The sequence below is a fragment of the Oncorhynchus kisutch genome, linkage group LG3 (genome assembly GCF_002021735.2).
Source record: "Oncorhynchus kisutch isolate 150728-3 linkage group LG3, Okis_V2, whole genome shotgun sequence".
NCBI classification, from domain to species: Eukaryota; Metazoa; Chordata; class Actinopteri; order Salmoniformes; family Salmonidae; genus Oncorhynchus; species Oncorhynchus kisutch.
The window spans coordinates 30498865-30513349 of NC_034176.2; the positions used below are offsets into that span (position 1 = coordinate 30498865).

Below are 14485 nucleotides of genomic sequence, written 5' to 3' on the forward strand. Positions count from 1 at the left end.
ACATGTGGAGATCAGTCACAGGAATTGAAAGATGCTTATTTTGTCTTCAGAAGGGCGCTTGAGCAGGATGACGTAAAATGATGCTAAGGCCAGAGGATGCGGACTATGAGTAATCCAGAAAAGAGTGAGTCTGAAAACCCTTCTTTGAAATTTCCCATTGGAGCCTGGTAGATCAGAATATATTTTTCAGTGTCATGTATGAATCACAGAACATGTTTCGGTTTGTGTATGTATTGTACAGAATGTGTATTTCTATGTGGAAATGTCTTTATGGTACACCACATAACTTCCCAGCCATGTATAGCTCACTGTAAGAGTGCCTAGACGCCTGGCTTGCGATGCTACATACAGTACCAGTGAGTTATACCATTGGCTCATGTCCCTGCACTGCCCCCCTGTAGGAGTTTATCACACGTAAAGAGTAATGCTGTTGGACCTGCAGACATCCTGCAGCTGCTGAAGCAGCCTGCCCGGGACACCCGCTCAGCGGTGCGGGCTGTAGACAACATGGAGAACACCCCTGGAAAGATCTACCAAAAAAACCACAGCATCCATAAGCGCTCACTCAACGCCACGGGTCTGTCCTGTTTTTCACACACCTGTTTCTCTATCCTGTTTTTCTCACACGTCTCCTTTCTGGCATTTCCCCGGGGTTTAGGAAAAATACCCTGACTGCTCCATACACGTCCCCATCAACACTCAGATCACACAGCTCACTGAATCTCTTGTCTGTCTTCCGCACAGACCTAATCTCTGCTGAGGATCTGGAGACTATTGCTGATCTGACTTGCTGCTCAGCCATGGCCCGCCCCACTTCCTGCAAAACCACCCCAACCTGAAGAGGTTTCGCACAGTCACCAGTGTCTGTAACAACAGGTAAGCCAAATAATGGCATCAAAGCAACAAGACTCCTACACCATCCTGTTGTTGCACAACACATACTGGCCTAAAATCACAGAAGGAATGAATTGACTAGTGACGCAAGCCAAAAACATGAATATCCCCATGGCATCTCCTTCACTTTTTCAATGTATATTTCTCTCCCCCTCTCTCCAGGAAAAACCCTCGAAGAGGCTCTGCCAACACACCCTTCACCCACTGTCTCCTTGCTGAGTATGAGGATGGCATCTCACTGGCCAAGGGCTGGGATCCGAACATGCAAATCAATGGGAACCTCCTTCCCCTGGTACTACAACCATATTATCATTACCAATATTATCATACTGATTAAGCTACACTATTAACTATCCTTGTTATCTTGACCCTTATGATTAAGATAGTGTTAGCAGTACGATCCTTAGTACTCTAGTGGCACTGCAGCAACATTTCCTTCAGTCTCATCAGAGGGATCCTTTTCTCCAACTCTCCAGGTGAGGGAGGTGTCCAACCGCATCCTGAACATTGCTCTGACCTCCATGCCCACAATGATGTTGCGTGAACACAACCACATGACCGCACCCTCACCCAGCTCAACCCTCACTGGACTGGAGAGATCACCTACTAGAAGACCCGCAAGTTCATGGGAGGCTACTTCCAGGTAATTCCAATGAGAGCCTAATAACAAATCTATTTAATTTAGCTCAGTTTCTATCTGTACATGGAGTTCAAAGTTACAAAGGTCATAACATAGTTGTAGTTACCTACACACATGGGTTTGAGTTGCTGGGTGATTAAACTGTCACACATGTCCTTCCTCCTCTCACAGGTGATCACCTTCAGGGACTTCCTGTTCAACATTGTGGGCCCAGACTTCATTGCAAGGCAGCTGTCCACCTACCCTGGCTATGATGAGAATGTCGACTCCAGCATCTCCAATGTGTTTGCCTACCTCTTCGCTCAACTTTCCATCCAGCCCAATATCTTCCAATATCTTCCATCTGGATGAGAACCTCAATGAGAACGCCCAGTTCCCCAGTCAGCTGCTGCACAGGGCCTTCTTCGCCCCCTGGAGGATTGTCTTTGAAGGTACAACTCTCAGTCCCACTTCTCAGGGGAACATTTACATTCACCATAAGTGATTTCCCGTTGTACACTAAAAGTGTATAGATCAAAATAAGGTTGTATTATTATTACTACTAAAGTATAGCTGGATCAGGCCTTACTGCTACCTGCTCCCTCAGGTAGCAGTAAGGCATGATGGGGCGGCAGGTAGCCTAGTGGTTAGAGCGTTGGACTAGTAACCAAAAGGTTGCAAGATCAAATCCCTGAGCCGACAAGGTAAAAATCTGTTGTTCTGCCCCTGAACAAAGCAGTTAACCCACTGTTCCTAGGCCATCATAGAAAATAAGAATTTGTTCTTAACTGACTTACCTAGCTAAAAAAAAGGCTCTTTTAATACAGTCAAACATGCTGTGGATTGAGAGTCTATAAACTACCCTGCCTAGTCAATGTTGTCAGGAGTCCCATAGAGGCTCAGCAGGTTCTGGGGCAGCTCAGTGTTGTTTATCACCATTGCCAGGTTCTGGGCCTGGGACAGGTTACATAACCCACACCATTTGTTGTAACCTGAGAGGGGTAACAAGAAGATGAAGTGTTAATTGGCAGCCTTTTACAGAAATACAGTATCACATAGAAGACAGTGTGGAGAGCTTTGACAGTAGTCCTCCCATGTGTGGTATAAGTGGAGGAAAGTTCTAGTGGAGAAAGATACGCTTCTAGATGAGACAGTTAATCAGAGAGCGGGAGAAATAGAGGATAGGAGACAGAGAGATGAAGTACCTTACTGGGGAGTCCGTGGTCTCGGTTGAGAGAGCCCATGACCAGGGACCTTATAACAGAAAACTCAAACAGCCTAACCCTCAGCTCATCATGTGGTCCTGAGTGTTCAGTTTAGCCTGACAACCCACCAGCCACCTCAGCATAGGGTCCAAACCACCTTTTTTTTTTAGAAAGGACTCAGCAATGTCTTATTTGGACTTTCATATCTCTGAGTCTTCAGTCATAATTTACAAAAAAACCTGTTTTGTGTTGTGTATCAGACTGTGGTGGGAAAACGATAGTCTTCACCAAGGATCAGAAAAAAAGCCTGGGGAAGACGTCTCTGGCTTAAGTCACCTGTGACAACACTGGCATCGCTGATGTCCCTGAGAGACCCTTCCAGTATCACCCCCGTGAGTCCGGTTACACCCTTGGTGAAGACATGCCTGCTTTTGACCTCAGCCCCTGGAAGGACAATGGTAATAGTGAGTGTTGATCTGAGGCCTCGTGTGACATACATCTCTCTTTAACTGAGCCTTACTGAGGTGGGAATTTGTGTGTTCTCAAGTGTGAGTTAGAAAGATATGACTTTGTCAACATATACAGGATGTAATACATGATTTCTAGTATTATTTTTTATTGAACCTGGTCCAACACAGATCCCAAATCTGGTGGAACTGGCTTGACTAAACAAGGACCAGTAGGACCGAGAGGGTCACCAGGACCAGAAGGTCAAATCACCACCCTCCTCCACCATCCCTTCTCTCCCCCATTTACATGTTTAGTGGCAAGAAAAAGTATGTGAACCCTTTGGAAAAACCTGGATTTCTGCATAAATTGGTCATAAAAATTGTATCTGATCTTCATCTAGTTCACAATAGACAAACACAGTCTGCTTAAACTAATAACACACAAACTAATAACACACACAACTAATAACACAACTAATAACACACACACATACATAATAACACAACTAATAACACAACTAATAACACACACACATACATAATAACACAACTAATAACACACATACATACATAATAACACAACTAATAACACACACACATACATAATAACACAACTAATAACACACATACATTTTCATGTCTTTATTGAACACACTGTGTAAACATTCACAGTGCAGGGGGGGAAAAGTATGTGAACCCTTGGTTTTAATAACTGGTTGACCCTACATTGGCAGCAATAACTTAAACCAAACGTTTTCTGTAGTGATGGATCAGACCTGCACAACAGTCAGGAGGAATTTTGGACCATTCCTCTTTACAACACTGTTTCAGTTGAGCAATATTCTTGGGATGTCTGGTGTGAACTGCTCTCTTGAGGTCAAGCCACAGCATCTCAATCGGGTTGAGGTCAGGACTCTGACTGGGCTACTCCAAAGGCGTATTTTCTTCTGTTGAAGCCATTCTGTTGTTGATTTACTTCTGTGTTTTTGGTCGTTGTCCTGTCGCACCACCCAACTTCTATTGAGCTTCAATTGGCGGACAGATAGCCTAACATTCTCCTGAAAAATATCTTGATAAACTTGGGACTTATTTATTCCGTCGATGATAGCAAGCTGTCCAGGCCAAGAGGCAGCAAAGCAGCCCCAAATCATGTTGCTCCCTCCACCATACTTTACAGTGGGGATGAGGTTTTGATGTTGGTGTGCTGTGCCTTTTTTTCTCCACACATAGTGTTGTGTGTTCCTTGCAAACAGCTCAATTGTAGTTTCATCTATCCACAGAATATTTTGCAAGTAGCGCTGTGGAACATCCAGGTGCACTTTTGCAAACTTTTGCAAACAAAAGACATGCAGCAATTTTTCTTTTGGACAGCAGTCAGCTTCTTCCGTGGGGTCCTCCCTTGAACACCATTCTTGTTTAGTGTTTTATGTATTGTAGACTCGTCAATAGAGATGTTAGCATGTTCCAGCTGAGATAGGATTTTTCTTAACCTCATTGAGCATTCTGTGCTGTGTTCTTGCAGTCAGCTTTGCAAGACGGCCACTCCTAGGGAGAGTAGGAACATTGCTGAACTTTCTCCTTTTATAGACAATTTGTCTTACTGTGGACTGATGAACATCAAGGCTTTTTAAAACATTGGTAACCCTTTCCAGCTTTATGCAAGTCAACAATTCTTAATCTTAGGTCTTCTAAGATCTATTTTGTTTGAGGCATGGTTCACATCAGGCAATGCTTCTTGTGAATAGCAAACTCAAATGTTGTGAGTGTTTTTTATAGGGCGAGGCAGCTCTAACCAACATCTCCAATCTCGTCTCATTGATTGGACTCCAGGTTAGCTGACTCCTGACTCCAATTAGCTTTTGGAGAAATTAGCCTAGGAGTTCACATACTTTTTTTCAACCTACACTGTGAATGTTTAAATGATGTATTCAATATAGACAAGAAAAATACAATAATTAGTGTGATATTAGTTTAAGCACGCTGTGTTTGTCTATTGTCGTGACTTAGATGAAGATCAGATCAAATTTGATGACCAATTTATGCAGAATTCCAGGTAATTCCAAAGGGTTCACATACTTTTTCTTGCCACTGTATATGATTACTGTCTGTATTATGTCATAAATATTCTAGTAGTCACTCACTAGGCCTGATGTGAGGTGCTAAGTGGTTATCTGATGAGGTCCCCCAGAGCATAACCACTGTTATGACTAATAGTATTTAACAAGCATAACCACTGTTGTGACTAATAGTATTTAACAAGGAGAAGCATATCCACTGTTATGACTAATAGTATTTAACAAGGAGAAGCATAACCACTGTTGTGACTAATAGTATTTAACAAGGAGAAGCATAACCACTGTTGTGACTAATAGTATTTAACAAGGAGAAGCATAACCACTGTTGTGACTAATAGTATTTAACAAGGAGAAGCATAACCACTGTTGTGACTAATAGTATTTAACAAGGAGAAGCATAACCACTGTTAGAACTAATAGTATTTAACAAGGAGAAGCATAACCACTGTTATGACTAATAGTATTTAACAAGGAGAAGCATAACCACTGTTAGAACTAATAGTGTCTGTTGTATTGTTGACATCATTCCTAACCTCACTCTCTCTCACTCAGGACCACAAGGGCCACGTGGTTTGCCTGGCATCTCCGCAAAATCTGCCCTCGCCGTGTGGCTCGGCTACAACTACCCCAGGCCAGCCCATCCAATTCTATGAGGTAATCTACAATGGACAGAACCACTACGACACCAGGATGGGGGAGTTCACCTGCGTGGAGCCAGGCGTCTACAAGTTTGAGTTCCATTGCACCATATAACAGAATGTGGGCAGTGTGGACCTGCGGAGAAACGGCCAGCTGGTGCTGCATTCCTTCACCACCCAGCAGAACGGCTACATCACGGCTACTGGAGGCACACTGCTGCAGCTCAACATGGGGGACAAGATCTGGCTGTCAACTTACTACGGTGGCAACAGCATGACCTCCGACAGCTTCTTCTCAGGGCACCTGATCTTCACTGTCCAGAGCCCTCTCTGACCCACAGGTTTCAACTAAGCTACCTTTTCTGTCTTTTAAAATTAGAGTCACTGATAGGAGAAAGAGGAGTAGGCGAGTCACTGATAGGAGAAAGAGGAGTGGGAGAGTCACTGATAGGAGAGAAAGAGGAGTGGGAGAGTCACTGATAGGAGAGAAAGAGGGGTGGGAGAGTCACTGATAGGAGAAAGAGGAGTAGGCGAGTCACTGATAGGAGAAAGAGGAGTGGGAGAGTCACTGATAGGAGAGAAAGAGGAGTGGGAGAGTCACTGATAGGAGAGAAAGAGGAGTGGGAGAGTCACTGATAGGAGAGAAAGAGGAGTGGGAGAGTCACTGATAGGAGAGAAAGAGGAGTGGGAGAGTCACTGATAGGAGAGAAAGAGGAGTGTTAGAGTCACTGATAGGAGAGAAAGAGGAGTGGGAGTGTTACTGATAGGAGAGAAAGAGGAGTGGGAGAGTTACTGATAGGAGAGAAAGAGGAGTGGGAGAGTTAGATTCAATTAATCTTAACACATCAGGGATATGCATTGGGATAGCTTTATGATTGTTAATTGTATTTTATTTCATTTGACTTTCTTCTAATTGTTGGTATGTATTTTCCTTCTTATGAACTTGTTGGCTAATTCAATTTTATCGTTAGATCTTGCACATTAAACACTTAGAACAAAACCTAATAACTTAATATATGCTAATGATGAGTTTTGGGGTGATGGTAAAATGATGACAAATAAGAAGGGAGCCTACCTGCGTTACTCAGGGAGCCTACCTGCCATTGGGTCGGCAAAACATTCATTCTAAAGCTAATGTTTCAACATTTATACAGTAAATTTCGAATGTTTTTTTTATTTTTATTTATTTATTATTATTATTTTATTTAACTTGGAAAGTCAGTTAAGAACAAATTCGTATTTACAATGACGGCCTACCCCGGCCAAACCCGGACGACGCTGGTCCAATTGTGTGCCGCCCTATGGGACTCCCGTTCACAGCCGGTTGTGATACAGCCCGGAATCGAATAGAGGGTCTGTAGTGACGCCTCTAGCACTGTGATGCAGTGCCTTAGACCGCTGCGCCACTCGGGATGATGTAAATGATTATGAAGAGTATACTTTGATAAACAATTATTTTCTGACTGTGATTCATCTTTCAAATGATAAATGATGAATACAATCAAATGACACATGCACATGCTCCTCTGTGTCTTCGGTGTCACCTCAAGTCAAGACCTCACCTCACATTGTTGGAGTAGCGATACACACAACACACAGCATGTTCACTTCACGCTCAACCAAAGGGGGGCGTGAGGGTTCCACATCGATTTGCACCCTTCTTCTCAGATGTAGGGCTTTTCACAGAATACGAATGTCTCAAAATCTACTTGGATTGCTCAGATTATGGCCTATAGGCTACACTGCAGTATGTGGTTTATCACACATACAATTAATAATCTATGTTTAATGTTCGTTTTATGAAAATTGGCCTAAAAGAGTCAATATGTGCCAAAAAAGTACAATAAACTCAACATAACTTGTTGTGCATAGGCCTAGGCTAGGCTGTGCGTGTTTTCGTTGTGGAAAATGAGTAACAGAAATATTGGCTACAAAAACAACACCAATATGCATATAGGATACAGAAAACAGAACATTAATATTTTGTCAACTTTAATAGGCCTACTTATCTTATAGCCAATCATCAACAATATTAAAGCAAACGAATAAGTCAAACTAACATCTTTCCTAGCCTAAACATTTTCATTAAAATGTTTGCTTTATTCGTGAAGTAAAGATTATGATTTAGAAAATCAATAGAATGATAGGCTGAAGGCAGAGGATAACATAAGATGTGGTTGGGCACCATTTTAATTGTTGTCGTGTATATTCGCCGGAGACTTACCTTACTTAAATAAGTAAACAAATAAATGAACGCAATATATAGCGATCGATACGGACGTGGTGGGCCGCATTATCCCGTTGTTCTCTCCGCAGTGGACAGAGGGGACGAGAGCCAGCTGCTGCGTCATGGGCCACCCCCCCCCCCCCCTCCCCCTCCCAGAAAGTGGCGGCTGGTACTCCCGTGGGAGCGAGGGAATGCCTGGAGATGGCGAGTGGCACACGATACACCATTGTTCGGTCTAGCAGTCACTGATTCCTCGCCCCAGACCCCGTAAACACTCACTGACCGTCTCAGCGAGTAAAATTGATTAGAAAGCCGTTTGTGTCGCTCAAGGTGGTTTGACTAATCCGCATTTTCGCCTGGGTATCTGCTCCAATATTACGAAGCGAGCAAATCCATTTTTCATTCGATATGGCTACATGGCTATGGGCTAGGCCTACCCATCTGTAAAGTTAAACAGGTTGTTTCCCTCTAAAGCCCGATGACTGGTCCATTAATTTCCCACGTGCAAACAGGACTCATGTCAATAAAATCTAGTCCGTTTATGTCATCCAACTATTTGCGTGTTCTGTATAGCCATCCTACACTCAGTGCGCAATTCTTGCATTGAGGATGTTCTGAGGGTCCTTCAAGCGCTTCTGAGGAACCTACTTTTTTAAAGACAATAGTCCTCCTGCATGAGTCCTCAAGTCACGAAGGTCTTTCTCCTGCCAGTAGATGACTCCATTCACCTGAGAGGAAGTGGGTACATAAAGCAGGTAGGCTACAGTTGACAATAAGTAGCCTAAACCTGCCCTAGACAGCCTCAATGCCAAAATCCGTAAAAGCAAGTGCGGTTATTTTAGCTATGGGTGCTATGTCATCTCTAGAAGTGTTCTGTGGAGGAATTCACAAGATGTGTATTAGGCCTACCTACTTCAGCATCTGTAGTGATTTAATGGTTTCGGGTTAAGCAGAGCTGTCAATCAAACAAGTCGGGATGCGGGGCAGAAGAGTATGGAACGAACTCAGGGAGGGGCGGAGAATCAGTGGCGAGGATTCCGCAAGACTGTTCTTATAATTGGGGGAACATCTGACTCCGTCGCGCTGGCAGATGGTCGGTTGAGGCGGGATCGAAGGGGGGAGATTTACATTCATTGTTCAGGGGCTCGAGCTCAATCCAGAGACAATAGCCTCAGCAAGGAGCAAGGGATGGAAAAACGTTCCTTTTCAGATACAGAAGTATGGATAAAGAAACGACGGAAATTAATTAAAAACAAGTTTCTGTATATTAATACGCATAAATACGTATGATCGGCCAACTTTTCGAGCACACCGGTCAACAGGCATATAGAAACAGCAGTTTGTCATCAGCTTTTATGTAAATCGTTTTTCATTTCATGGTGCAAATAACCTGAGTAAAACGCGTAATACACACAACCAGTGTTTATTGCAGATAGACAAAGTGCAGATGTATCGGTTTTTCTGCGCAGGCTCTTCCATGACACCCACATGGGAACTGAGGTTTAACTTTCCAACTGTACAATATTTTTTATAATAAGGTTGAATGCATTTATAACTGAAATATGGTTTACTCAATTGAACACGGTTTCACATCCTATCTAAGCATGATATCTGATTCCTCCACATTTTGGAACTGTGCCCCAAATATATATTGATGGTCTATTTAGCAAATAGAAAAAAATAGACTAGGCTACAATGTAAAATGTACAATCCACATGATCTTTCATGGATGTGTTGTCATTGCATTGCCTGTTGTTATAGCGGATATAATGATTTATCCTGTGTTCGTATGAAACATATCTAACATATACTGTGTCTGTATCATTTTAAACAGAAGTTCCAACCGTGTTTCCTCAGACTGACAGCACTGTCTTGGAGGAGCAGCACGAATGTATAGCAGTGAAGAACAACCAGACTACAATTGTTTAGCACTAATATCCTTAATCGAATCACAGCTTTCAATCACTGCGCATTGTTCAGGGAGAGTAGACAGGTGCAGTGCACTCTTGTGTTTACTGATGACGCGACTGAAAATGCCAAATAAGATATTCAGGTTAGTTGCTTTTCTACTTTTAATCCAGTTATCCTATTAAAATACCATTTACAATTGAATGCCTAACGCAAGCAATAGAACAGAAACGGTGGCCACATTTTGAATATCAAACTAAATAGGCCAATAGTTTTGCTGGAGATGCAATATGTATGCGTAGGCTACAATAGTTACATTTTACATGTTCAAGTAACCTAGACTTAAATGATTTCTCAATTTTACACTCTTTAGACAACTTTGCTGCAACATGAAGGCCTAGCTGTCTTTCTGTAGGCCATTCATGCATATGTCTGGGACAAATATGGCAGCAGTAGGCCTTTATTCAAATGGCATGTTGTGTCTATATTATTTATTTGGGTTTGTTCCCTGCAGCGGTAATTGTACGCAGCACTGAGAGATTACAAAGAGATAATAAACAAGACATCGAATAATAATCATTTATTAAGTTGCCTAATGAATAGGCCAATATTATAAACAGGTGATTGATGTCACTGCACTATAGGCTGAATAAAACGTTTTGTGTTCACTGAAACTTCCATTTGTGATTTCAACATAGAATAATAACATAATATAATCATTAACACAATGTAGCCTAGTTCGATAGTCTATAAAAAACAAAAATCTACTCTTTCTGCTGAAAATAATAAAGGTCTGTTGGCTGAATATGTGACCAAATATTTAAAAGTTCAAATGAAAGGATAAAAATAAATAATAATAATGTTATTAGCCTTAATTTTTGTTCATATTATGGCACTTTCATCTGAGATCTGAAGCACACTTTGGGTACGACTTCACCAAAGAAAAGTTTGAACAGACAAGAGAGCTATTTGGCTAGCTGGATGCTCAAAAAGTCCAACTAACGGGGACATTTTACACCAATGAGAGCATCCATTTCAACAATCGGTCCCCCATATGGCAGTGTAGCCCCTCCTCCAGACCCTATCCCGACAGAGGAACTCATACATGCTCCAGGACAGTGAAGTGGAGCATTATTGCCAGCTCTTTAGCCCATACATTCAAAGCGAAAAAGGTCTCTGCTACTTTGTTTGAGAAAGATTGTGCCACCTGATTTTAGAGCTGTCGTGTGGAAGTGTGTGTGCATGCATATCTGTGGAATAGACTACGGTGTGCACGAGACTGTCCAGGAGTGCGCGCGTGTCCACCAAACAGGTGACACTTGTTTATGTTCGAACCGACGTTTGACTTTACATATCCCCTGTATGTGGACAATGATTGCAGTCTACGGGAAAATACATCTATTGCGTGTTTTCCTTCAAGAGCACGTTTGAAGACAGAATAGTGGACACGCAGTAGCCTATTATTTCCATTGGGCAGCTCTGAAGCCTTAATCCTCATCCAAGTGCTCGATAACAGCATCCTGGAACGTACCTCCCAGTTCTATTTTGCCAAAGTGATATTGCTCTCTCGTTTATTCTGAAAAGAACACCATTGGATTTTTGTATTAAATGTACGGGATCCAGGAGCATCTGATAAGAGACGTCAGCGGATTAAAAGAAAGAACTCTAGGAGAGGAGATGGATCCGGTCCGGTCCTGGGTGCGTAATGTCGGTGTTGTGGATGCTAACGTAGCAGCGCAAAGGTAATGTATACCTTCATGTTCTCAAGTCCTGTGGTATTTTGACGAAATACACTTATCTTTCCTATTGGCAACTAAGCACAACATAAAACAGTATAACGCACGTATAAGAAATTGCTTTAAATGATGATTAGGTTAGACTTCTTTAAGCATGCAAGATGAGTCAATGTATTATGCACATGGTTTTAACCATTTCTATATCATAAACAATACTATGCTCGGTAAAAAAAAAAGGATAACGGTAAATGACAAATAGCCAACCAGATGGCGCACAGATCACCGTAACATAGCCTATAGACTAGCCTATACAAGTGACCTGTGGTGCAAAGCAGTCAAATATAAAGTATTGTTGTTGATTATGCTCATGGCTCTTGTGTGATACTCATTTACCCTAAACTTATCCAGACTTGAGGTGAAACGAAAAAGCAACAGGTTGTCTTTGGGAGTAAGTGGTCCCGGGCGTAAAATGGACAATTGTGTAGAAAAAATCTATCTCAAGCATCCCTGTCTTTCTGTATGCTGAGTCCTGATTGTCCCGGGCGCGCGCTGTCAATAGCGAGTGGTGGCAGTGTCACAAGCAGCATGAAAGGGATACAACAAAACACAACAACAAAACAAAAAGCGATTCTGTCAAGGAAGTGACCGCACGGGCCGGAATAATGTTAATTTAGTGAGGATTCCACCTCTTGAGTATTGATTTGTTGGCCTATAGGACGCGCATGTACGGCTTTTGACGGTTGGAGTCTGTTATTTTATCCATGTTGAATTATCTACTAAAGATTTGATATCTCCATCCAGAAATGATCTTATCCCCATATATTATTAGGCCTATAGCCAATAATAACGATTTAAGTTGATGATAATAGCCCAGAAATAATAATAATAGGCCCAATCATAATAACAATAACAATAATAATGATAATAATAATACAATTATGTTGGCCTGTCTACTGAAATATGAATCACTTGACAAATTCATATTCGTATTATCATTTGTTTCCCCCAAAATCAATTAGTCTACCATTATCTTATTCAAAAGTTTTTCAAAACTTTGACAGTGTTTTTCATACTGGTTTAAAATGAACTTTTGTGTATTCTTAATGTTAAAATACTCCAGTAGGCTACATCTACAAACTGTTATGATAGCCTTGGTATAAATTATGTAGCCTTCTTTTCAAAGGAGAACTTGCAGAAAAGTAAGCATGCATACAAGGTAGCTTAACATTACTTTCAAAGGTGTATTTGCCTAAATAAACAGTTTTTTGGCAACAGAACAAACTTTTGTAGTAATTTGAAAACCTTCGTAATTTGGTGTATTCGATTAAATACGGTTATGGCTGATGTTTCAAATGGGCGTTAATCCGATCAGTCTTTTCCTATTTTACATGTATTTTATGCAACCGAAACACATTTGTTGATTGAAACCCTTTTCAATTGGTCACATCATGAATATCACCTTTTCATAATACTCACCAGATAGCAGACATAATATAACTTTCCCTGAATGTACTCTGATGCTTCTTAACCTGTAAGAAAATGAGAATTTTCCGTCTTCTTCCAAGCCTAAATTATGCAGCGATAAAATAATGGACACATGTAGGCTAGAAACAATTATCCTATCAAAAGTACATTTTAATTTATGTCTGACTTTGGACCTTTTCTCCTTTCACTTTCGAAGGTCAAGGATGAAGATCAGCATGAGTGCCAAAAATAACTTTCACTGTAGACCTATAAGAAAAACGTTTTAAACTTCTTCATATTTTGCAGCGTCGAAAGAAACACAGCCTTTATCTCACCCAGTGTAAGAGGCGAAGCATCAATAAACAATCATTGTTAATTAAGCTCTAGGCCTTCACGCTTGGAGCAAGACAAACTTTGACCCACCCATTAATTACATAAACACTGCGAGCACTTCATGCTATTTTTTGGTACATGTCAACATTTTGATTTCATTCCACCATCGATAATTCGCGATTTCCTAGGTAGGTCATGCATAGAAAGTTAGTCATTGAACCCAATGCGATTCTTGAATTGTTGCTAACAAATAATCTAAATGACCGTTTGTGAAAATTAAGCATAAGATGACTGCATCATACAGTTATGCTATATAAGCTGTTTATTCTTTCAATCTTAATGAAGCATTTAAATCAAATAGTCTATAATTCCTTTAATGGGTTTCCCCACATTGTTTGTTCAGTGAGTATTTTCAAAACAAATTTTCTCCATTTTGCCATTCCTGACTAATTCATGTTGCAATGTTAAATCTAGAACTGAATGATTCTGTTGTAGTCTATACAGTTTACCTTAATAAACAGTGATTGGAGTTGTAATGTGCCATCACTAGCACATTAGAGGCTGCTGCCTATATACATGCACTTGAAATCACTGTGCCTCTTTAATGAATAGAACACCAGTCACTTTTAATAATGTTGACTGATTTTGAATTACTCATCTCATATGTATATACTGTATTCTATTCTATTCTACTGTATCTTAGTCTATGCTGCTCTGACATTGCTCGTCCATATATTAATATATTCTTAATTCCATTCCTTTACTTAGTTTTGTGTGTATTGTTGTGAAATTGTTAGATATTACTACATTGTTGGAGCTAGAAACACAAGCATTTTGCTACACCCGCAATAATATCTGCTAAACACGTGTACGTGACCAATAAAATGTGAGTGTGTTTGTGTAAGAGTGTTTGCTATGTGTGACTGAGGATTGTGAT

At 41.1% G+C, this 14485-nt stretch overlaps 1 protein-coding gene and 1 pseudogene across 4 annotated transcripts in view; both read left to right on the plus strand.

Moving 5' to 3' along the window:
- The first annotated feature begins 262 nt into the window (after positions 1-262).
- LOC109873713 (myeloperoxidase-like) lies at positions 263-6214 on the plus strand (annotated as a pseudogene).
- Positions 6215-11106: 4892 nt separating this feature from the next.
- LOC109872095 (transcription factor COE2) overlaps positions 11107-14485 on the plus strand; it is a 37047-nt gene continuing 33668 nt past the window's right edge. Inside the window, exon 1 of one of the 4 annotated variants that reach the window (XM_020463206.2) lies at positions 11107-11757. In XM_020463206.2, the coding sequence (XP_020318795.2) occupies positions 11624-11757 (134 nt within the window). In that variant the 5' untranslated portion in view covers positions 11107-11623. The remainder of the gene's footprint in view (positions 11758-14485) is intronic. The other 3 variants (XM_031803961.1, XM_031803957.1, XM_031803963.1) reach the window with 3 other exon arrangements.